Source organism: Mandrillus leucophaeus, unplaced genomic scaffold (assembly GCF_000951045.1).
Source record: "Mandrillus leucophaeus isolate KB7577 unplaced genomic scaffold, Mleu.le_1.0 Scaffold387, whole genome shotgun sequence".
Lineage (NCBI taxonomy): Eukaryota > Metazoa > Chordata > Mammalia > Primates > Cercopithecidae > Mandrillus > Mandrillus leucophaeus.
This window is the reverse complement of record NW_012104109.1, coordinates 2669799-2694932: the sequence shown is the minus strand read 5'-3', so window position 1 is coordinate 2694932 and position 25134 is coordinate 2669799. Positions and strand designations below refer to the sequence as shown.

At 36.7% G+C, this 25134-nt stretch overlaps 1 protein-coding gene and 1 long non-coding RNA gene across 5 annotated transcripts in view; one reads left to right on the top strand and one right to left on the bottom strand.

The window, feature by feature from the left end:
• Positions 1 to 1292, bottom strand: part of LOC105547336 — a 15393-nt gene extending 14101 nt beyond the window's left edge. The window contains exon 1 of the long non-coding RNA XR_001007210.1: positions 1125 to 1292. This is a non-coding gene — a long non-coding RNA (uncharacterized LOC105547336). The remainder of the gene's footprint in view (positions 1 to 1124) is intronic.
• The window catches only part of DIAPH3 (diaphanous-related formin 3), a 519652-nt gene that overhangs the window by 24294 nt on the left and 470224 nt on the right, over positions 1 to 25134 (top strand). The window contains exon 2 of one of the 4 annotated variants that reach the window (XM_011990882.1): positions 12855 to 12887. The exons of the other annotated variants lie outside the window; for them this stretch is intronic. Coding sequence (XP_011846272.1) covers positions 12855 to 12887 — 33 coding nt within the window. The remainder of the gene's footprint in view (positions 1 to 12854; positions 12888 to 25134) is intronic. 4 annotated transcript variants of the gene reach the window in all.

Genomic DNA, 25134 nt, shown 5'->3' with positions numbered 1-25134 from the left:
CCCAGCCCTCACCTGGTGGCCTGGTAACTTAGATGTGCAGTAACTATATCCTGTTCGGTTAATATTTCTGAAAGAAATGTAAAATGTAACCTACATCTTATGCATGGTACTGGAACTGCGTGTAAAATCTGGAATTGTGCTCTTCATTTTTCAGATGCTAATTTTATAAATATGTAATCATCTTTTTGATTCCTTTTAAGAGATAAAACAATTTTTAGGGTATAATAAAAAGTAGTATTAAATTATGCAAGAAAACTTAATGGTAATTCAGTTATTTAGAAAAAGTTCCACCGTTATCAATGATTTAAGAAATTAAATTTTCTTTAGCTGTTGTATTATAATTCCTGAGAAGCATTTTTTAGCGACATGTTGGAACGTGGATAGTTTTGGCTTATGCTTCAGTCTGAATTGGGAGGGTATGGTTTATAAGGTTTGTCATATATACCATGGCTTTAAAAATCTATAAATGAGAAATAAAAAAGCTTTTCATTTCTATTATATATTTGAGAGCAACTTAAAAAAAAAGAGAGGAAACACCCTAGCAAATCATGTGTTCTTATTAGTGTTAGTCGATTGACAGAATTGCAACCCCCCTCTATGCCCATTTATCTCTGAGGTTTTAAGATATGGTTTTGTAGTCAGTGTTGTTGTTATCATTTAGTAATCATCCAATTGGAATTATGCTCTTTTTTCTTGTTGAGATTTCATTTTTGAATTCTTTGCTTCATAAATAATTCAGAAACTGCTTCAGCAGCTGGCTGTCCCATCATAGTTTTGGGGACTGAGGGAAAGGAAGGAGAATGAGGCTGGATTTTTGACTCATTCCCAGCCTAGGCACTCACCAAGCCTTATAAGTCACTTCTGTGCTATTCAATTTCCTGTTCGCTAAGATGGGGATAATAGTAAATGTTTAGGGTTGCTGGGTATACTAGTAATTGCGAAGTACCCAGTAAGTTGTAGTAGTAGTGATAAAGTGGGCTATATCATATGGGTACTTAGGGACCCATTTAGCAATTTTGGGTTTTGTCTCAAAGGCTCAGTTAAAGGTCTAAAGGAACAGATCCCTATACAATATCTACTTTAATCCTGAAAGGAGGAATTGTAAAGATACGTAAGACTAGCACCTGGAATCAAGCTGGCCCTCATGAAGGACTGGAACCAGGAACTAAAAGCTGACAGCTTTTCTCATTCTCTCTCCCTTTCTCAGGCCATCCAGCGTCTCTTTGCTTCTCACTAGGCATGGCTCCACTGTTGGTTCTCTGCATTTTGTGGTTTCCACTGCTTTGATCTTCACACAGCCAAGCCTAGAACCTCATAATTCCAGATAGACATATATGTCCTTGGTGCATGCAAGAGTAGAGCCTGATTTTCATCTCTGAATTCCAATTCCAGAATTCTGGGAAAATGGAGATTTGATTGGCTCTGCTTGGGTTTATATTCTGTCTTGTGTTTAGCTGTGGCCAGGGCTGGCTTACAAGGAACAGTGAAGACTGGTGAGCCTACCTCAATGGCACAGGCATTCTCAGAGAAGAGATGGTGTGCAGGAGGCAGATACACTCATATGCGTCTACCTTGTTTACATGTGGGGATCTTTGGAGATTCCTTGATGACAGTCTTGATACTGAAAGACTGAGTCTAAAATAGTTTGCCTAGTTTTAGTCGTTTGTATCCTGGTTGCACATTAGAGTTACCTGGGGGATCTTTAAAATTATCCGTGGCAGGCAGCCTTTCACGTGTTGTCATATTTCTTTGGGGCTCAAATATGGGGGTTGAGAAATCTACACAGTGGCAGTTTCCTAATGCCATCCCCAGAGCCAGCATGTTGCCAGGGCCTCAGGAGACTCACAGTCAGCTGGATGAATGAGATGTGAGGTAGACAGATCGAGTAGGTACTGCAGATAAAAATTTAGAGTAAGGGTGGATCAACCTTCATTATTATAGAGAAATGATCTCATTTCCATCCTCCCACAGCTCCATCTTTGGGTATTGATTCATTTGGCCTGGGATATTACATAGGCATCTGTATTGGGAAAAGAAAACAAACTTTCAGGTGATTCTCACATGTAGTCAGGTTGATAACCACTGCCTAAAATGTTCCCTGCACCATGGTAGGGCTGGGGATTCAAAGTTGAGGGGAACATAGTACCTGCCACATGCAAACAGAAGAGGAGGTATAAACACAAACTGCAAGACAGACCCGACGGAATTGTAAACAAAAGGGCCTTGGGAGGATGGAAATGAGATCATTTCTCCATAATAATGAAAGTTGATCCACCCTTACTCTAAATTTTTATCTGCAGTACCTACTCGATCTGTCTACCTCACATCTCATTCATCCAGCTGACTGTGAGTCTCCTGAGGCCCTGGCAACATGCTGGCTCTGGGGATGGCATTAGGAAACCGCCACTGCGTAGATTTCTCAACCCCCATATTTGAGCCCCAAAGAAATATGACAACACGTGAAAGGCCCCAGAGGGCAGTCCAGCATAACTGACAGCCAGCAAAACAGAGCTGCTGGTAAAGTGACCATGACAAAAATCAAGCCGACAGGAGAGGCAGTTCACATTTAAAATGGATTCAGATGGATTACAGACTTGTTACAGGGCCCTAGAGGAGAAGACTGTTGGGAGTATCCTTGGGGAGAATGATTAAGAGCTGAACCCAGGTGATGCCTATATGGCTCTTACTGTGAAGGGAGCAGAATAACATAGCTCAAAGTTTCTGAACCTCAGGTGTAGTATTTTGTGTACTATGGCCTTTTCTATTAAGTCTCCTACCAACCCTATGGGGAAGATGCTTGTTTGCCTCATGGCACAGTTAAGAAATTCAGGCTCAGAGGGTTTAAGTGCCCAAGATCACACAGATGATTGGTATCAGAGCTGGATTCTAATCCAGGTGAGTCTTATCCCAGAGCCCAGGCTGTTCACCTCTGCTCAGTACTGCTCTATTGTGCCACAGCACAAGGCAGGACGTAAAAGTCCCACCAGAGGCATGCTTGATGTGGGTAAACTTAGAGAACCTTCCTGAATCAGGCAGCATTTGAAAGGTGAGCCAGGTATTGAGAGGGAGAGGACTGCAGTAGTGTCTTGGTCAAGGCCCGGAAATAAACAGAAACCAAGGTAGGTTGGTTTAAGGTGGGGATTATTTAGGAAAGTATTAAAAGAGAAAGTCTGGCCGGATGAGATGGCTCACACCTGTAATCCCAGCATTTTGGAAGGCTGAGGCAGAAGGATCACTTGAGGCTAGAAGTTCAACACCAGTCTGGGCAACGTAGTGGGACTACCGTCTGTACCAAAAAAAAAAAAAAAAGAAAAAATGTGGAGCATGGTGGTGTGCTCCTGTAATCCTAGCTACTTGGGAGACTGATTGCTTGAGCTCACTAGTTCGAGACTGCAGTGAGCTATGATCACTCCATTGCATTCCAGCTTGAGCGACACAGCAAGACCCTGTCTCTTTAAAAAAAAAAAAAAAAAAAGAAAGGAAAAGGGCATATTGGAGATGCTGAGGTAAATCAGAGATTATTAACTGCAGGAAGGAAAAGAGTCCCTGATCGTAGGTGCTGTAGGAGGGGCAACCATGGCTGGTGCTGGGCTGTCTGCAAGGGTTCCTGTTGCGTGGACTCACACACGTATGGACCACATTACCATCTGAGTTTAGACCTCTTGGGGGGACTCCTTCGGGTTGGTGCTCAAACTTCCAAAGGGTCCTCAGATTTATGTTTAAATGGTTGTAAATACTGTTTTTCTTACCTTCTTTTCTCTAGACATGCTTTACTGGTCTCTCTACCCCCTGGACTAATTCCATATTAAAAAAAATAGTTGATAGAATTAACTGAGTTTTTCCAAAAATTGCCTGTATTGGCTTTACAGTGCTTTGAGAGTATTTCTAATACCTTCTGGTAAATGACTCGTGGAAGCATAACCAAGCCACTTAAAGGGCCCTCAAGTAAATAATGATTATTTGAGTACAGACCTTCCTCCCTGCCTTCAGTAATTTGTATAATATGCTGATCTGATTATTATTTACTGTGTAAGTTGATTACTTATATTTGTATACTTAAAAAATATTTGTGATTATTCAGTTAGAAAAGTAAAAGCCCATGTCTTTGAAATGGTCTGGGACTGATCTGCCTCCTTCCCTCTCACTGACTTCATTTTGTGCTGTTGGAGCCAGCAAGCTCTCTTGTTTCTTGAACATCAGGCATACTCCTCCTGACAGCCTTGTTATGGCTGTTCTTTCTGTTGGAAACGCTCCCCTGCCCATCCACACCTTAGCCCACTGGCAACTTTGCTCAAACACCACTTTGTCAATGAGGCCTATGCCTTCCTCAGTTCCCCATGTTTAAAATTGCAACCTGCAAACCCTCTTGGCTTACACTACTTTTTATTTTTATCAGAGCATTCATCACCTTCTAACATCTTAAATAAGTAATTTGCTTATTGTCTGTTTCCCCAATAAAGATAAGTTCCTTTAGGGCAAAAATTTTTGTTTTATTTATTGATCTCTCCCTTGTCAAGAATATAACAATATTTAATTAACAGTTGTTGCATGAATGATTGTTTTAGGAATCTCTCATTCTGTTAGAAAAGCAAATTCTACATTCCAAGTTTTACCTGAATTATGGATAAAATTTTATTTGCCTTTAGTTTTAGATCGTTGCTATAATGCTTGCCTCTTAATTAGCATGCATTTAAGCATATGTGATTAGCAGGTGGAGACTCCGCCTTTTCTTCCAATCACCATTGAATACCTTGTTATGATGCATTTTGGTTATTGGTTTATCTTGTTTTTTTAGTTATAAGCTCATACGGGGAGAGACTGGGTCTTCATATTTAATGTGTCTCACACATGTTGTTGGCCTAATTATATTGTCTAGTAGAAAAAAATTATGATTCTAGTAGAATTATGAGACTATGTCTTGCTTAAAATCTTAATCTTTTATTTTATTTCTTATATTTCAGCATCTTGACCTTATTTACATTAAGGAATTATCTAGTAAGTGGTATTTACCCTAACTTTCTCAAGGTGGCATGATATCATTTACATTTACAATAAAGAAAAATGATAGATTTCTTTTAACTCTGCCATTAATAAGTGTCATAAAGTAGAAAAATAAAGCAAAGTCAATATATTATTGTTGCCACAGAAATTGAATTTGTGTCAAAAGGATTTGTGCTTGTGATGTAGTGATTCGTATATTTTTCTTGGAATTAAGTCTGTAGCAGGTGACAACATCAATAATTCACAGAACCAAGGAGCTTTTTGAGATTGGTTAATTTATATATGTGAATTAGAAAACAAATGAATAATGAGCTTAATATATTCTGACATACTTGAAAATATGCATTAAAAACTAGCCTATTAAAAAGTCTGTGCATATACTATTTATTAGATGTTTTTTAGATTTTCATTTTTTCTTTTTCTAATACATACATTTTTATTTGAAAAGGAACAATATTTTCTGCTCAATCTGAAAAGTATTATCCATAGTAACTTAAAAAAAACTTTCTGTATTGAAAATAAATATGCTTATTGTAGATAGCTGGGAAAATACATGAAGATATGAAAAAACCCCCACAAATCCCATAATCCAGATGTATAAAATTACCTGTGATTCCTGTTTTATGTTTTCCATATATATGTATATTAATGATGTTGGAATTATGTTACATATGCAATTTTAAATGCACTTTTTTTCAGGTACCTTTATATTGTAAACATTTTTCCATGTCATTACAGTCCATATTGATAGGACTGTGATTTATTTAATCTTTCCTATGTTTGGGGAAATGTCAGGCTGATTACAGTTCTAGCTATTTAAAGTAATGCTGTAATGATACATATTTCTATATAAACTTTTGATTCCATTTCTTAATTCCCAAGTATAGATTCTAGAAGTAGAATTATTAGGTTAAAGTGTGAACATGGAATTTGTTTTACCAGATTGTTTCCTAAAATGATTTAACCAAATTTCCTTTCTTTATGGTGATGCTGAAATATAAACAAAATCTTTCTCAAATATATGTGAAAGAATAGGTGATGCTCTGTTAGTCTCAGGAACATCCAATCTAAATTTGTGTTGTGGACAAGATGTCTAGGACGCTAAGCCACTCTCAGAAGTAATTTAGTAGTTGGTATAAGCTTCAATGTGATTCTGGGAGTTCTGCGATCAGTCTAATTCTCGGTATAGCCAATACTGTAAATGCTTTTCAGCCTTCTCCAGACAGTGAAAAAGGTCTTAGATTCCCATAACCTAGAACTGAACCTACTTGTAAAGTGGTTCAGAGGTTCGATTTGCTTTTCCCTGGACATGTTGCAAAAGAGTTTTTGATCTGGTAGTATAGGTGAAAAGAACTGGAATAGATGAAGAGACATCTTAAAATAAGTACAAAAGCTGTGTTACTAAATTAGCCATTATATTTTTCCTTTTACCCCAACATTGAATGAGTTCATTCAAGGGAAAAGAATATTGGAGTTATGTTAGAATGAAAAATGACTTGTTAGGTACCTAGCCTTTGTAGGGTGCAATCTAGTTCAGAGTTCCAAGCCACAATATGATAACTGTTTTTTTCTAGAGAGACAGTTCTTTCCTAGCAGGTATGTTGCCTCCTTAAACCTTGTGTTCTCAGAGAAATGAATCTTTTCACTTCTATGGACACTTGAATCATGCCTCCTCCTGAAAGCTGATCTCTCTTGTTGGCCCTCCTTTCGCGATGGAGAATTTGAGGGGCAGGGAGTTCTGGATACTTGAGTGCACGACAGTAGAGAAGCCTTGGATAATGAGTAATACATGGTATGTTTGTCTTTCTGAGGTTGGCAGAATTGCAATTTTGAATAAATGAGCAGATTAAAAGAGGCTGGAGAGCGTTTCCTAATTCTCACCAGTTCCTAACATCTCCCCTTTCACTTTTTTCCACCTTGGACTGAAAAAACATGTGAACTTAAAAGTTTTTCTTTGTAGTATCAAAGAGCCAGCTCTACTCTTGTCCTCAGTGCTATGAAAGCTTCAGTGTTATTTTTGGACCTTTCTTAGATGTTAAATCTGGAGCCCTTGAAGAATAATATTTTCACATCTATGTGTGTTGTGTAGTTGCCAGGGAGATGATCCATAGATAGACTCTGTAGGTGTGTTCAGTGTCATGGCTGGTAGGAATATTACTTTAAATTTTCATAGTCTTTATAATTGGTGTTGACGTTAAGATAAACACAGGTGTGTGGACTAGAAATGTTATTAGATTGAAGTACATATTCATAAATTATTGATGGAAAGGAATAATCTGGACTTCAAAACAAAAATGGGAGCAACATCTCAATCTATTGTCAGCCATAGATTATGATTAAGAGAAGACTGATCTTTCCTTTTTTCCCTTAAGATATCCTCCCCTCCCCTCCCCTCCTTCCGTCCCTCCCTCCCTTCCTTCCTGTTAGTAACCTGTGATTTATTCATTTTATCAAGCAAATGGTGTCATGTCATAGTCTGATATAATGAACAATTTTTAACACTTAGGTACTAAGTTTATGTTTGAGACTGAATAATTTGTACCTTAGACTAAGCATTTAAATAAATGATGCAATTGGTAATTAATCCTACATACCGGAGATTGTTGAATTATCTTAAAACAGTACTAATAGATACTTTTCACTTCATGGCAGTAAGGCCTGTCCCAACTCTATCAGCTCCCTGTCTTCACTTCTTTGAAATCCTCTTGTACTTCTTATCTGTACTCTTCATGTGGCTTGTTTCAGGTATGTCCAGTTTTTAAAGTGAGCTACATGATGAGAAATTCATATGTGTGCAGGCTGAGGGAATGTTTAATGGCTGATAGCGGTGGAGTATGGAGTAGAGTTTCTCTTGTGGTCCTGGGCATGCTGCCACTTCATTACAGGCATGACTCCTTAAACATGTGGGTTCCCAGGTCCCACCTTAGACTTACTGAATAAGAATATTGGTAGACTGAGGCCCTGTAATCTAGCTTTTCAAAGAAAGCCTTGGTGTGATTCTTGTGCATGCCAAATGAACAAAAACCTGGAAAAACCAGCTGGTCCAGAGGATTTAGCTTATGAAAATTGTGTCTGAGTCTGTAATCTTACAAGTTTTCCTCTTGTTGGTAATCCCTCATAACCCACTTAAATGATGTAAATTTTTGGCCAAGCGTGGTGGCTCACTCCTGTAATCCCAGCACTTTGGGAGGCCGAGGTTGGAGGATTGCCTGAGGTCAGGATTTCGAGACTAGCCTGGCCAACATGGTGAAACCCTGTTTCCACTCAAAATACAAAAATTAGCCGGACATGGCAGCGCACACCTGTGGTCCCAGCTACTCGGGAGGCTGAGGCAGGAGCATCACTTGAACCTGAGATCAAGTGCACCACTGCACTCCAGCCTGGGGGACCGAGTGAGACTGTATCTTAAAAAAAAAAAAAAAGTCAATTTTGATGGAATTAAACTGTGTCAGCCAAAGATTATTTAAAAATACTACCACATATTTGGTTCTTATAATAATAAATTGATGCAAGCCTACTGGCTTGAATCTGATGGTGGCTGTCATGTTCCTAATGATATCATTGGACAGATCCTTTGCTCCATTGGCCTGTAGTTCAGATGTGCTAACCAATGAAAGAAAACATAAAATTTGCGAAAAGTCTTGGGCTACAGCTTGGAATCTTTTTCACTGTGTGGATCTCCTGGGTTTGTCTATTGCTTTGTGTACTACAATTTATCTGTCTTTGTTACTTGTAAACTAAGTTAGTGGGGAAACTATTTCATATGCCTCTTGATATTCACAGCATTTAGCACAGTTCTCTGAAAGCTCTAAATCCATTTTTTGACAGCATGCACTATCTTCAATAAAAGTTTTGATGCATTGCTTAAATGGGAATATAGAGACCGATGTTCTGTGTTTCTACTTTTTTCCCCCCCGACTCCTATGTTCTTTTGAAGAAAAATCTATAAAGGCTTTTTTTCCTCTTTCAATTCCAGAGTGACCCTCTTGACCATTCATCCTAGGAACTGTCATTAACAGAAAACATTGTTACCCATCTGTATGTGGTTCTCCTTACTTTTTAGGGAGAAAATAGAAATAGTAAGTTGAGAAACATAGGACCATAGGAAGAAAGATGAGTTTTTAGCTTAGGAAAAGAGTCCTCATGTTCTTTAATATCACATCTTAACCAATAACCACTAGTCCTCTGGATAGAACTGTTTATAATTTAATATCATGAGTTTTATTTGATTTCAGTGCCATAAAACATTAATAACACCTATAGAGTCATAGGCCGGGTAGGTAATATACATAGAGGTCACAAAGTTACATTTAGATATGAAAGTCTTAATAATGTCTAAAACTGTATGCTTCCAACTTTTTTTTTTTTTTGGTAAATATAACCCTAAAAAGTTGCTATCAGGTTATTATTAGTTTTAAAGGTGTTCCTAGTTGCTTCCATTTAATAGTCAATTTTATGTTTCTATTTCCTTTTTGGAGTAGATGTCCACAATGGCTACTCATGAACTGGATTGATGTTTGCAGTTCCTATTTTCCTGAACTAGAAGATAGTAAAGAGCATTGCTTGTGGCTATAAAACAGAAATACTTCATTTTAAACAATACCTCAAGTTACACCATAAAATCAATATTTTTGTGTTACAAAGTTTTTTCTTATTTTAATTAAGGATATTACCCTTAATATTAAGTTTTGTGTTTACAAAAGTAAGGCTTAAAGGCCTCAGAGTTATCTGAGGATTTAGTCAGTCATTCTCTTCCTTTCTCCCTCTTCTTGGCAATTTCTACTTCATGGAGAGTCCCTATTTTATGTGTATAATACAAACAGGCAGGGCCTTGAGATCATGTAAACTTTCTAATGATAAACTTGCATTTAGTATTAATATTCCAACATCCTACAAAAGAGTACCACTTGATATAGTGTTTACATTTTTTCACTAAGTATTGAGTGTTTATTTTTTCTTTAATTCACGTTTAACGTTTAAAGTAAACTATGATGAGACATTCCAGTTTTTAAGGGAAATTATTAGTGCTTAGATTTATTTAGATTTTTTAATGCTAGCCTATCTTTAGTGGTTTAAGATTGCATGTGTGTACTTAACTATGTAATCTCTATTCTTCAGCAAACTAAATCTTGAAATGAAACCTATTCTGACTTCATTGTTTTGATGTATACAAACACAATTCTCAGATCAGTTTTCCAGCTCCTTACTCTGTTAGTCAGTTTCTCCAGTCCTGTCTGGACCCTTGAATTTGCTGTGATTTCCTGCCCTATTGACTTCTCTTGCTGACAATGAGAATTGATAGGTAAGTGTTCTCTGGAAGAGAAGGAATAATGAATTTGACCTTCTTTTCTCTCAGACTCGGTTATACTCTCCACATCTACATCCCTTTGAGTTTTCTTACTTCTCCCTGCAAGATACACCTGCATCTTAATTCTGTTGTGATTCATCACATGTTCTTTGGGAAATATAATAATATAGGTTATAACTGGGCTTATGTACATACCTATATAGTTTGAAAACAGATCAAGCCTTTAGGAAATTAAATCTTTTAAAAAGCTATACCCTCAATGAGATACTTTCAGAATGTATATATTAAAAAAAAAAAAACAAAACCATGACCAAAAATGGATTCTTGTCTTGCCTTGTTTTTACATAACAGTGTCTGTTCTTTTTCCTGAACATTGTGAGCCCAGCTGAAATGGTAAAAAGACGGTCTAATTTTAGACCTTTGACAGTATATAAAAGTGTTTCTCTTGGATGTTTACAACTGGATTTTGCATCATGTAACTTGCATTTCCAATTTTCCTATCTAGTGTTATTTTCCTTTTACTTTCTGTATCTTTTGTGTAGTTTTTAGATCATAAATCTTGCCTGGACCCTAGTCATCTTTATTTTAAAATTACTTATCTATTTTTATTGTCTTTTACTTTTTAAAATATCACTTTTGTGGCATTTTCCTGAAGCAACTCAAGCTGGTTTTTGGGAATATTTTATTTGTTTAAATAGATGTTTTCTCTTTATTGTGGCATACCATCCTAAATAGGATTTCAGCTTTATACTTTATTTCTTTGGCTTTACTTTTTAAGCATTAGCCCACTTGGCATGCCATTGTGCCAGAAGTTCACTACATGTCACTTTTTGTTTCTTTGTCACAGGAACTTGAACCCTTTTGAGAGTGAAATGAGATGTGATTGGAGTGATACCTCTGATTGTAGAATAACAAGAGTGAAATGTGGTTAACCAAATGCAATAGGCTGGAAGCCTTTACTGGCGAGAAGGCACACATACAACTGTTAGAGGAAGGGCACCCCACACAGGCATTGCCCCAGCTCCTTTCTCTGCAAACTCAAGAGCCTTCTACATTTGGGTTTAATTTTAGTAATGGTCTTTGGGGTGACACTCTGGCCCTAAGTTCCTTACATACTTTACGGTCCCGCTCAGGATCCCAACCACTTTTAAGGACCACTGTGCCTACTTGTTAATTTCAAAGGCTGAAGATAGTATTGATTAAAAAAGCAAATTCTATAGCCTGGTATTAGACACTAATCCTCAGTTAATCCACTATTATTACTTCCTTATTCCCAAGTCAGTGTAGGTGATTCTAATTCAACAAGGCCGTTCAATCTGGAGCCTAGTGGTGTGGCTAATGGTCTTTCATTTGGCTACATTTTCTTTGGTATACACAACATTCATTTTAGATCCCAGTTACCTTCTTTCCTTTGTACTAGAAGAAGGAACATCTTGGTGAAAGAAAGGGAGAAGAGAATCTGGGATGGTGATTTACATTGTACGGATTTTTAATCTGGATCATCACTGAGGTAGATTCATGAGCATGAAGGTGTACTTGAGTATACCAACATGAATGATAAATTTCATTCTATTAAGTAAATGTTGAATTTAACTGTGTACCACTTAGTCTGTTAGATAATGGTTGTTAACACCTGTCCTTATAAAAAAGTAGACCTTGTTTCCTATTTAGAAAATGTGTTTTACTCTTTCCCTGCCCCTTTAAAAATTGAATGCTCCAGTGAATTAGAGAAGGGAGAATTGGTAATTGATTCTAGTTACTTGAATACAATATCTTGCCCGACACTGGGACTTATACAACTTAGATTTCTGTGTTTTTTCTCTAAATAATTGTTTTTCTTTTGAGTTGTATTTTGCAGGAAACTATTCACTCTCTAGAATGGTCTTATATTTGTCTAGCAAGGAAATCAGCAAAAGGGTTCTTGAAGCTAGCAATGCAATTGAAAATGTCTACTGTCACCACTGGTGATAAATCAAACTGATGTTAAAGATGCAAATAGTCATTTTAGTACATTCTTCTCCGTTACTAGAATTGCTTAAGTTAATTAAGCCAGCAAAGTACTTCATTATCTATTATGCTGCATACTAATGGTAAATTTAAAGTTTCACTGTTTTATAATATGAAAATTTTTCTGAAATATCATCACATTAAAATCTTTTATATCCAGTGTTCTTTTTTGTTTTATTTTTTCTATGTGCCCTCATTCTCAGACAGATCCATTGTGTTCTAAGTTCATATACTTAATGGTAATTAATACTGTTAATTGGGGTAATGTATTTATTGTACCATAATTAATTTTTTAGTTTGTGAGGTTTACAAAGTAAAAAAATTTTAGTAAGTGTTTGGAACTACCGCACGCAGGGTAACTTTTGTCCACCTTTTTGAGAAAGAGATTAAAACTATTATATATAATGTGTTTTTATTGGACTGTCAAAAATTTAATTACATCCAAGTTAGGATTGTAGAATTTTGAATGTACCCTATTAACTTAAATAAAAAAGCTGTTATAAATTACTGATATGATTGCCTTTTTTTTAATTTGCAGCATTTAAATATTAGGACACTGACGGATGATATGGTAAGATTATCCTCAACTTTTCCTTTGTTATGAATCGTAACTAACCATATAACGTTGATGGTGTGCTGTGCTAACATCTTTGAAATTGCTAAAAGTCACCAATATTGGAAACATACTGTTCTTATACTGCTGAAATAAGAGGTAGAAATGGTAAGATACACTAAATTGTTGGTTTTAGGTTGTAAAGTGAATGGTGGATATGTTAATTTAAAAAATTTAATTACAAATTGTTAGTCAACTTTGAATCATTCAAGTCAACTCTCATTCTTTAGGAATGAGTTGCACACTTCAAAAAACAGGTAAAAATAGCTAAAGACATGTCAGCTTTTCAGAAATACGTAGTTGCTAATTAAAGTAAGCCAGACTAAAATATTATGCATGTATATTTTTAAAATTTTGCTTAAAAATGAGAGAACCGGGCATGCTTTACTATGTTTTTTATGTTGAAAATAATAGGGCTTCTCATAGTAAGTAACACTTTAAAGCACCATTATAGATTCTTGCATAGTCAAGTAAGTTTTTCTGAGAAATATATTTTTAAATGTAACTTGTTGTTAATAGTAAAAGAATAACCAGAAGAACAACAACAAAACACAAATAAACAATGACACCAAAAATATGTAAATGTGTTATAGAGGAAAAAACATGGCCCCCCATTGACCAGGCTTTGCATTCAACTTCACCATATATGAAGCATGAAGAATGCCTAGACCATAGTAAGCACTTAGAAAATAGCACCTCTAATATCCAAAGTACTGTCTTCTGCACCTGGTAAGGCAGAATACAAAGATGAATGAAACGTAGATCTTGACATGAATGATTTTAAAAATTGTATTAGAATGTTGATATGTTTTATTCCTTTGAATAGTACCTAAGAAAAGCATATTTACATATAATTTTCTGGATGACATTTTCATATACTAACACATAGAAATTGGTAACAGTACAGATTTCTCACCTTGCAAGGTAGATGTCTTTATTTTGCAGTTGACATTATTGAGGCTCAGACAGATTAAGTAGCTTGCCCAAGTGTGCCCAGCTGGCAAGTGGTACAGTCATAGCTTGAATTTTGTTCCACGTTGCTTCAAGTCTTATACTTACTATGCTAAGTTAACCCAGCTTGCAAAATGGCTTCTTAAGGCTGATAAACCATCTGCAATTTTTGTTTGTATTTTTATGATATTCAATGGTATATTTGTAACAGCTTTGATCTATAATTCATGGAGCATACAATTCACCCATTAAAAGTGTGTAATTTAGTGGTGTTGAGTATATTCAGAAGAATTGTGCAACCATTACTACAGTCATTTTTAGAACATTTTTGTCACCCTTAAACGTCATGTTCATAAATAGTCCCTCTCTGTTTTCCCTCAACTCCCTTAGTTCTAGGCAACCACCAGTCTACTTTCTGACTATAGATTTGTCTGTTCTGGACATTTCATATAAATTGACTCATATCATATGTGGTCTTTCGTGACTGACTTATTTCACTTACCATAAGGTGTTCAAGGTTCATTCTTACTGTTGCATGTATCAGTACTTCATTTGCTTTCTTTCTTTCTTTCTTTTTTTTTTTTTTTTGAGACAGAGTTTTGCTCTGTTGTCCATGCTGAAGTGCAATGATATGATCACGACTTACTGCAGTCTTGACCTCCTGGACTCAAGCAATCTTCCCACTTCAGCCTTCTGAGTAGCAGCGGGATTACAGACATGCACCACCTCACCTAGCTAATTTTTAAGTTTTTAATTTTTTGGAGAGACAAGGTCTCCTTGTGTTGCCCAGGTTGGGTTTGAACTCCTGGGCTCAAGCAATCCTCCTGCCTTGGCCTCCAAAAGTTTTTGGATTGTAGGTGTTGAGCCACTGCACCAGCCTATTCACTTTTATTGCTGGGTAATATTCTGTATGATGACATTTTTGAGGTTTATTCATATTTCATGGACATTGCATTTTTTTCTCTTTTAGCACTGCCCTTACTTTCATTATATGACAGTCGTTGTGCTGTGCACTGCCAACCCACAATCTTTACCTTTAGTTTTAGAAACTAGAGTCATGGGTGGCTTCGGAATGCCATTCCAGAAGCCACGTTGCTCTATCTTATATTAATAATTGGATTCCTCGTTGAGGACTTTCTTTGTTCTGTCTCTGACCTTCCGCCATTCCTCACCTCTCCCTTTATCCTTGCAATTGGCCTTGGTAAGGTAAAAACTTTTGAGTTGTTACCATAATGCCTAGTGCATATCTTCAACAATACATCATTTATTATCTGCCTTTCTCAATAGTTTAAACCTTTTGAAGGCAGGGTTGCTATGTAATGAATACTTCTAGTACCTAGCATACTTTCTGGTACATAGTGAGTATTTTAATAAATTTTTTGTTGAACAAGTGAGAGAGTCACTGCTCTCATAACCTGCCTGGTATTGGATCTCAGCCTGACTTAGCGCTACTCAGGCTTCCCAGAGACAGAGTCTTGCTTTTTTTGCACAAGGTATGGGAGCTGTAATGAGGACCTTCTGTCAGTCTTTCTGACCGCTTGCCTGGATTGCTGAATGTTGCCTTGCCCCTCCTTTCTTCTTAAGTGTACACATGTCTGTCTCTCCTGGATTCCTCATTGACCCTCTTCACATGGACTTGCTGACAGAACTACTGTCTCCTCACTCTCACTGTTCTCTTTTGATCTTGTGCTTTAGCTTCTCTCTTGAGTAGGCCCAGAGTTAGTCCAGGGAAGGATCAGGCAGGTAGCCTAGTTTAGGCATCTGTATCTGTTGCTTTACAGATTTGAGAATAAGCATAGCTATCTTCAACAGGAGACACCAACGAGTAAATTCTTTCTTATTCATTGTTGACTGATGCAGTGTAGAAACAGCATTGTTGGATTTGGAATCAGAAGATTCTTATTGAAAGACAGAATTTTACTACTTCTTAGCTCTGTTACCTTGGCAAATCAATTATTTGATTTTTCACTTATTTGTAAGTTGGGACTAATTAAACCATTTCTTCCTTTCTCATACAGTTTTGGTGAGTTTCTTAAATTTAAGTAAGTTGACCTGCTGTATTCAGTTCTGTCCCTTTTTACTCCTTTAAAAAATATTTCCTGATATATGGACGGAGAAGTGGTGTGACACATTTGCAGCTGAGCCTTCCAGGGTATATGTGTTACAGATCAATGCAGAGTTGTGAGAAGGGAATGGGTAGCTGGATATTTTGAGGGCTCTTTAAACTATTTCTGGTGTATTAGAGCTCAGGGCAGCATTTGCCAATGATACTTTGATATGTGCTGGCAATATGTTTTCTGATTGAAGTTTGCCCCCTTACAACATATACATTGCATGTATGCTTTCAATGTAGAAATTCTTAATGTGAATAACCCTTTTTTTGGGCAGAACTTGAGAGAGGCATATAAAAATAGCATTGTGCTATAGTGATACATTTGAATAACAGTATTTTAGAAACATTAAATGGAAACATCGCGGGAAGCATTAATGTTAAAAACCTATCTCTTTAGTTGTTTTGTTAAGGGTCTGCAAAAGTACTTCATGTTATAAGGTTATTTCTTGAGTTACTATCAGAATTGAATTGCACTGTCTTGTTAAAGGAATAATGGATTACTATAGTGTTGGGTTCCCTAGGCAGAATAAATAGACTATTAGCAGTGTTTGTGCTATAAATATGAGCATTCTCTTTGTATAAAGTGCAGCTTAGGTGCTAGGGTAATAAATAAAGGTGAATAAATAATTGTTTAGCTTATAACTTCCATTGTTTATACCTGGGTTTTGAAGAAGGTTTTCCTCATAGAGGAAAAAAGTTGGGAGGAGGGAGAGTGAGGGGAGACAGGTTTGAAAAGGTAAGTTGGGACACGTTGAATGTGGATGTGACAATGCTGAATTATCCATCAGTGTGTCCACTGAGTGTTTTTGGAGTCTAGGAGTTGTTTTTGACTTGCTCTTTTCTCCCCTGTCCTTCACAGCCATTTGTCTACAGTATAGTACTTCTATGATCCTCATCTCTTTGTTCTTCTGACTACAGCCTGCTTTACTGTTGTAATCCCTTGTTTGGCCTGCAGCAATGGTTTTCAAATCTTTTTGACTAGGTACTACAGTAAGAAATACATTTTGTTTTGTAGCCTGGCATGCATAAACTCCTAAACTCTGCTTCTCAGTTGAAACAAAAGTTAAAAACCAATATTTAACATTTCTAAGCAAAATGAACTCATCTTTTTATTTTCATTCCTTTCTCATTTTCTTCACTCCTCTCCATTCCTTAAAAAAAAAAACCAAAAAACAAAAAAAAAAGGGTGATGAGTCTACTAAATTGATTTCATGACCCACAAATGGTTAACAGCTATAGCTAGAAAACCAAACATTGGCCTGCACAGAAACTAGAGGAAGTCATGAGGTCTTTTCATTACTGTCTATTGTTTATTATATATAGTTGCATGTAGGAAAGCCAGGTTAGAGTGCCGCCTCTGCCATTTACTAGCTGTATGACTTTGTGTAAGTTATGTAGCTTTTGAGCCTTGGTATAGAGATAGTTTAAGGGACAAATTAAGTAAGATGCTTGGTAAACCATGCATTTATAATTTAGTGCTATGATTAGTAACATACACTTTTAAAAACTGAGGTATGATCCAGCAATCTCATTGCTGGGTATATACCCAAAGGAATATAAATTTTTCTACCATAAAGACATGTGTACACATATGGTCATTGAAGCACCATTTACAATAGCAAAGACATGGAATCAATCTAAATGCCCATCAATGGCAGATTGGATAAAGTAAGTGTGGTACAAATACACCATGGAATACTATGCAGCCATAAAAAAGAACAAGATCATGTCCTTTGCAGGAACATGGATGGAGCTGGAGGCCTTTATCCTTAGCAAAATAACACAAGAACAGAAAACCAAATACTACATGTTCTCACTTGCAAAGTGGAAGCTAAACGATGGGAACACATGGACACAAAGAGGGGAAAAACAGACACTGGGGCATGCTTGAGGGAGATGGGTGGGAGGAGGGAGAATAGTGGAAAAAGTATCTATTAAGTACTAGTACTAGGACCAATACCTGGCTGAAATACTCTGTACAACAAACCTATGTGACTTGAGTTTATCTATATAACAAACCTGCACATGTACCTCTGAACCTAAAAGTTAAAAAAATAATTGAAGTATGATTTACTTACAATATAATGCACCAGTAGTGAGTATAATCTGATGAATTTTTAGAAGTATATACAATAATGTGTGCACTAGTTGTGATATGAAATATTTCCATCAGCCCAAAAGGTTCCCTCTGTGCCCCCTTGCAGTCAATTCTCTTCTCCCATCCTGACTTTTGACAAACACTTATCAGCATTCTGAACTATAGTTCAGGTTTTAGAATTTCATATAAATGGAGTCATAAAGTGTGTTGCCTTTGTGTCTGGCTCTTTGTTTGGTAATACTACAATTGGTTTAACTATTCAACAGTTTGGGTTGTTTCCAGTTTTCGGCTATTATTAGTAAAGTTGCTATGAGCCTTTGAGTACAGTGTTTTTTTTTCTTTTTTGTGTGTATGTTTTTATCTTTGGTGGGAGTCATATAGTAAGTGCATGTTTAACTTGATAAGAAACTGACAAATTGTTTCCCACAATTACTAACGTTGAACATTTTTTTATGTTTTTTATGTGCTTATTTGACATTATTTTCTTGTTTAAATGTCTGTTACTAGACATAGGACTATTCAAGTAATCTATTTTTTTCCTAAGTGAGCCGTGGTAGTTTATGTCTTTCAAGGACATAAATTTTACCTATATTGTTAAATTTAAATTTTTACCTATATTTAAAATTTTACCTATGTTGTTGAATATATGGGCGTAAAGTTGTTTGTGATATTTTCTTATCCTTTTAATGCGGGATCTGTATTAATTACCACTTTGCAAGCCTCATATCGACAATGTGTTTCCTGTGTTTTTCTCTGTGACTAGTTTGACTACAGGTTTGCCAGTTTTACTGATCTTTTGAAAAACTAGCTTCTGTTTTCACGAATTTTCTTTATAGTTCTTTTGTTTTTGTTTGTTTTACCTTTATTATTTACTTTCTTTTGTTTTATTATTTTTTTCTCTGATTTCTTAAGGTAGAACTCTAAGTCATTGATTTAAGACCTTTGTTTGCTAGCATATTAGATTTTTTATGCTATAAATTTCCCTCTGACAGCTGCTTTAGCTGCATTCCACAAAGTTTCATTGAATTGAATATTTTTAAACTTCTTATTTTCTTTGACCCATGGGTTATTTTGGTATGTGTTATTTAACTTCCAAATATTTAGGGGTTTTACTGATATCTGACTGTGTCTGATTTGTAATTTAATTCCCTCATGGTCAGAGACCTGTACTTTGCATGAATTCTGTCCTTTCTGATTTTTTAAGTCTTACTTTATGTCCCAGAACGTGGTCTATCTTGGTCAGTGTTTGTGTGTATTCTGGATGGTTGATAGTGCTGTTCACATCTTCTGTATTCTTGTTAATTTTCTGTCTGTTTAACAGTTACTGAGAGAAGTGTCGAAGTCACCAACTGTGATTTTAGATTTTATTTTTCCCGTTTGATCAGTTTTTGCTTCATGTATTTTGAAGCTTTGCAGTGAAGCGCATATGTATTTAAGATTGTTGGCCTTCTTTATCTTTAATAAATGATGTTTTAAAATCACAAGTAATTTTCATTAGTTTTTAGTTCTTGGAAATTTATTGGATTTACCTACTCTACTTGATATAATCGTATGCTGCTACTTTGGAGAACAAAGATTTCTTGACTTCTGTGACATCAAATTTTCTCAATTTCATACCCCTTTGACCTTTCATTATCTATCTGATAGCATAATTTTTCCTTTTTGCCTTAAATTATTGTTTTTTTCTCAGTTATTTTTCCTGATTCTACTGTTCTTTTCCTCAGTATGTAGTGTTTTACTTGGGTAGTCACCTCTGAAGTTTTCAACTAACCATGTATGTCTCTGTTTAGGAACTTTTCCTCCAGTTGAGAAATAATTCATTGGCCTACTGAATAACCTCAATGGATATCTCATCTATTCTAGAAGCACTGTGTCCTCTAAGTTAAACCCTTTACTTTCCTCGTAAACTTGTTTTATTCCTTATAGTCTCTTAGAAAGTAGCTCCACCTTTCCAATGTTTCTTTCTGATTATTTCTTGAATCTCTTCTTCTCTCAGTTCCTTCTATCAGAGTCCTAATCTTCTCATTTTTTCCTCACTGGACTCTGACAGCTTCCTGTTGCTACCTAAAATGCTGCCTTCCCACACAGCTATCAGACTGATCTGTCTACATTGCCTATCTGTTCATGTTTTATGCTGTTTGAAACTGCTTAATTGCACCTGTTTTATATAGGTCAAGTCTAACATGGCAGATAAGGTCTTCATGGCAGGACCCTGCCTCTCTAACTTGATGATGTATCTCTCATTAGCATGCAGAAATCTTCTAGGGAATAGAAAGCTATAAGTTGCTGGAGAATTTACTTAGGGAGTATAAAAACATAATTAGGGGGCTAGGTGTAGTGGCTCATGCCTGTAATCATAGCACTTTGTTTGGGAGGCTGAAGTGGGAGGATTGCGTGAGCCCAGAAGTTCGAGATTAGCCTGGGCAAGATAGGGAGACCCCATCTCTACAGAAAAAAAAAAAAAATTTAAATAAATAGCTGGATGTGATGGTATGAAGACGTGAACCTATAGTCCTAGTTCTAGCTACTTGGGAGACTGACGCAGGAGAACCACTTGAACCCAGGAGTTTGAGGCTACAGCGAGCCATGATTGCACCACTATACTCCAGTCTGGGTGACAGAGGGAAACCCTGACTTAAAAAAACAAAACAAAACAATATAGCTAGGGAATTGTTCTTGCTAATTAGAAGAACGGTGTGCTAAGTTACAGTAAGGACTATGTAATTGTTAGCTATGTGCTAAAGAGTGTTCCAAACGTTTACTGTATAAACACATTTAATTGTAACACCAAGCCTCTGAGTAAGCAGCGGGGAAGAGAGAGCTTAGGTATCTTGTTCAGAGTCATAGGGGGCAGCCAGGAAAACTCTGGCAGATTGGCTCCAGATAACATGATCTTTATCAAAAGCATTACAATGCCATTTAAGTACTATCCTTTTCTCCACTGAGAGCACCAAGTGTAAAATCTAGACGTATATCTCATTCTTTCCCTTTTTTTTTTTGAGACAGGGTCTCGCTTTGTCACCCAGGGCAGTGGTGTGAACACAGCTCACTGTAGCCCCCACCCTCCAGCTCAGACCCCCAAGTAGCTGGGAATACAGACATACACCACCTTGACTGGCTAATTTTTGTATTTTTTTGTAGCAATGGGGTTTCTCCATGTTACCAAGACTGTATTTTCTGCTTTTCCCTTGATGCTATCTATATGAGACTTTTAAATGGAAAGGAGAAATTGTATCATAGCCATTGACCTTAATCCTGAGAAAATCATTATAATTATAAAGACATACTATATCTTAGATGTTTTCTAAGATGAGAAATGTTTTGAATATCTCAAGTAAACAAAACTGAAAAAAGTCCACCCCAAAGAAATAGTGAGGTGTTGGACTGAGAGGTCATCTGTTAAAGGATATGAGATTCTTTTAATTGTAAAGGACATGGAAAAACTTATCTGTATAGAAAGCACTTCACATATCTCAGAACAACTGCAGCCTGCACCCAGATACAGATACAGGCTTTCCTCGTTCTCCTCAAAGTTCCCGGGGTAATGGGGTCATAGAGCCACTGCAGAAATCACCTGCTGTGGATGTAGGTTCTAGTGAGTGAGTGGAAGCCTTCACCTCACTATTCACGTACCTCCTGACTGTTCTCTGGGCCTTCTTACTCAGTATAACTAACTGTTACCAGACAACTCTAGTACATTCCTGTGTGATTTCTGTGAGACTTCACTCAAAGATGAATGCGGCCTAATAGGACTGAGCTGTGTTTACCTGTACCTACCTAGATGTGATGTGTCTTGTGAGATATATGCTAAATTAGACATCATATTTATGAAAGAAAGGAAAATGACTTTACCTGAATTCGTGCCTAACTTTAAAGTCAAGTAATAGAACATAAGTCAGTAGCTTTTAAAAATAAAAGCTCAACCTAGAATTAAAATAGTTTTATCTTATTCTAGTAGGATATAAGGCTTTCTGTACTATAATTTGCTTTCTATTTTCATTAGCTTTTTATATTTTCCTTGGTAAGTTAATAACAATGAGTGATTAGAAGTGTGACCTCCCATCTGCCCCACCACAGTTTTTCAGTAAAGCTATATATGCATATTATACTCTTCTGTGTAAAGTAGAAATACCAGCATGGACTGGGGTGACTGAATGTAAAATACATCAAAACAAGTTCTGTTTTAAAGAACTTAAACTATTCACTTAGTCAGGTGGGCCTTTCTTAGCCCATTAATGCGTTAATTAGGACTTCCTGTACTTAAAATTTCAGTAATACTTAAGTACTATCTTAGAATCTTTAAATATTTATAGGATAGTTTAGAGAGCTCTTCCTCAAATCAGCACAAACTTGGGAATAAGATCAAGAGCTCTCAGAGTTGAATATACTAATATGTAGTAGGGTGTACAGACTTGTTTATTCATTCTTTTGTCCACTCGTTCATTAATAGTTTGTTGAGTGCCTAGTACTATTTCAGAAATACAAATATGGAGAAAGAAGGTCTCTGTCGTCTGGGTGCAGTAGAGAAATGAATGTATAGACAATCAGTAGTTTTGGTGTGGTATGATAGGAGCTGGAAGGTCAACTTGATCTTGGAAGACTTCATGTGAGGGTGACTTTTCAGCTGAGTTTTGAAGGATAGGTTGGAATCTGGGCTGGCAGGAGTTGGTGTAATTTTTACTTCTTAATAATTTTACTTCTGGCATACCAGTGAAATGGATTCGTAGTGGAAGCATGTCAGGTTGGCAAGTAGAAAGCGATTACTGATGTCTTCAGATGACTTTTTGTGTATGAGTATTATAGGTCTATGCTTTTTAAAATAAAATGTAATATATACAGAGCTAATTTACATTACTTCTCAAGTATACAGTATTAATATTTAAATATATGCAATTAGAATTGTACTTTGAGTAGATGGGTAGATAGAACTTTGGGGTTTCTTGAATGTTAAATTTTTTTCAATGATATGTGTGCTCCTTTTTGAATGAATGTTTTTCTTATTACCTTATATCATGGTATTAAGTAACATAAATTTATCCTTGTTTTTAATGTAGGGGACTACTGTAATTTATCAGTGTTAGGAAGAGTCTGGATTTTCCTATTGAATATATAAAAGGCATAACACCTGGCATTCTCCCTTGATATGCTATGTTAATTATTTTTTATTTAAAATAATTGTTGAGAAAAATTTAGCCAAGGCAAGAAGCAATGGCTGGGGTGTTCCAGGCCTAGAAGAAATTATTAATTTATTCACTTAAGCAATATTAATATAACATCCACTACATGTTTAGAACTGTGGTAAGTTCAGAGGTGATTTAGTGAATAAAATAACAGTATCTGTTCTCAAGGACTTAAAGCCTAGTTCACAGGTAGTTAAAGAATTGTATACAAATTGACTGGGTGCTGTGGCTCACGCCTGTAATCCCACCACTTTGGGAGGTCAAGGCGGGCGGATCATGAGGTCAGGAGATCGAGACCATCCTGGCTAACACGGCAAAACCCCGTCTCTACTAAAAATACAAAAAAAAAAATTAGCCGGGCGTGGTGGCGGGCGCCTGTAGTCCCAGCTACTCGGGAGGCTGAGGCAGGACAATGGCATGAACCTGGGAGGCGGAGCTTGCAGTGAGCTGAGATCCCACCACTGCACTCCAGCCTGGGCGACAGAGCGAGACTCCATCTCCAAGAAAAAAAAAAAAAAAGAAAAAAGAATTGTATACATATTTTATGATGCAAGCACTAAGTCTTTGAGCATCTAACTCAGTCTTGAGGAATCAAAATAGGCTCTTACATGAGCTGTAGTTTAAGTTGGGAGCTGAAGATTGAGTTGAAATTAGCCAGGTAAGGGGTTGGGGTATGAGATGTGGGTAGGTTTTAGGCACAAGGAACAGCCTGTGCATGTTTAGGAGGCTCTAGGTTGTTCATTGCCTCTAGATCGTTCAGTGTAAGGTGGTGGAGTGGTGAGGAGATTGTCTAGAGAGGAAATAGGTTCAGATCAAGATGGACCTTTGAGCCAAGAGTGTTATCCTTTAAGTAAGGAGGGGGTATTGAAAGAGTTTAACCACAGAAGTGAGGAGCATGATTGAATTTGCATTTTCAGGAGTTTGAATGGTGTTGGGGTACAGAATTGCTATAGCATGGTAGGGAGAGAGGGCAGTGAAGAGATGAAGGCAGGTTAGAAGGCTAGGAGGCAGGTTAGAAGTGGCCCCAGCTAGCGACAGTAGGGACAGAGAGAAGACGAATTAAGGAGGTGCAGTCCACATGCTTTATGTCTTTATTAATTTTCATTACAGTTATCACAATTCAAATCACCTTTCAGCAGAGCTGAGTCATAATCAATTCGTATCATCAGTAAGCACCCCTTTGCTTCTCTCGCCATTGAGGTCCATTCATTCTTCTAATCTGATATTATCTCTCAAGTCCTTCAGACTTTCCAAACCCTCCTACTTTGCCCTTTGGAACTCAAAGTCTGTCATCTTCTTTGAATGTTCTCTTTCCTCCTTGCTGTAGTTGAAACCTGCATGTTCTTTGATGGCTTTATTTTCCTGGTGGCTTCTTACTTCAAAAGCTTCCAGCTCTCTTTGAAGCATAAACCATCAGAGTATACAACCTGTTGGTTCCTCCTTGTTGGTGGTCTCAACTGTAGGTCTTTTAGTCCCTCCCACTGATTCACTGAAGGCATTGGAACTTGAGTTACTTTCTTCTTTTCCACCACAATTTCTGCTATCATTCCGTGTCCACCTACCAGAGGTTCTTAGTTTGTGGTCCATGGACCACCAAGGGGTCTTGGTGGAATTCGTGGTGTCCTTGAAGAAAAAATTAAATCTTTATTTTCTTTAATCTGTAAATGAAATTTAGTATTTCTTTCAATTATGCATATAGGAAAAAAAACCTATCAGCATACCAGAAAAACCCACAATAGTATTTGGCCTGTGACTTTATCACCAACAGAAATCAGATATTTTCAAAGCACAGTAGTTACTGAAGATATTTCAAAATGTGGTTTACATTTGGCACTATGTTGAAATTAGACTTGTCATTACCTT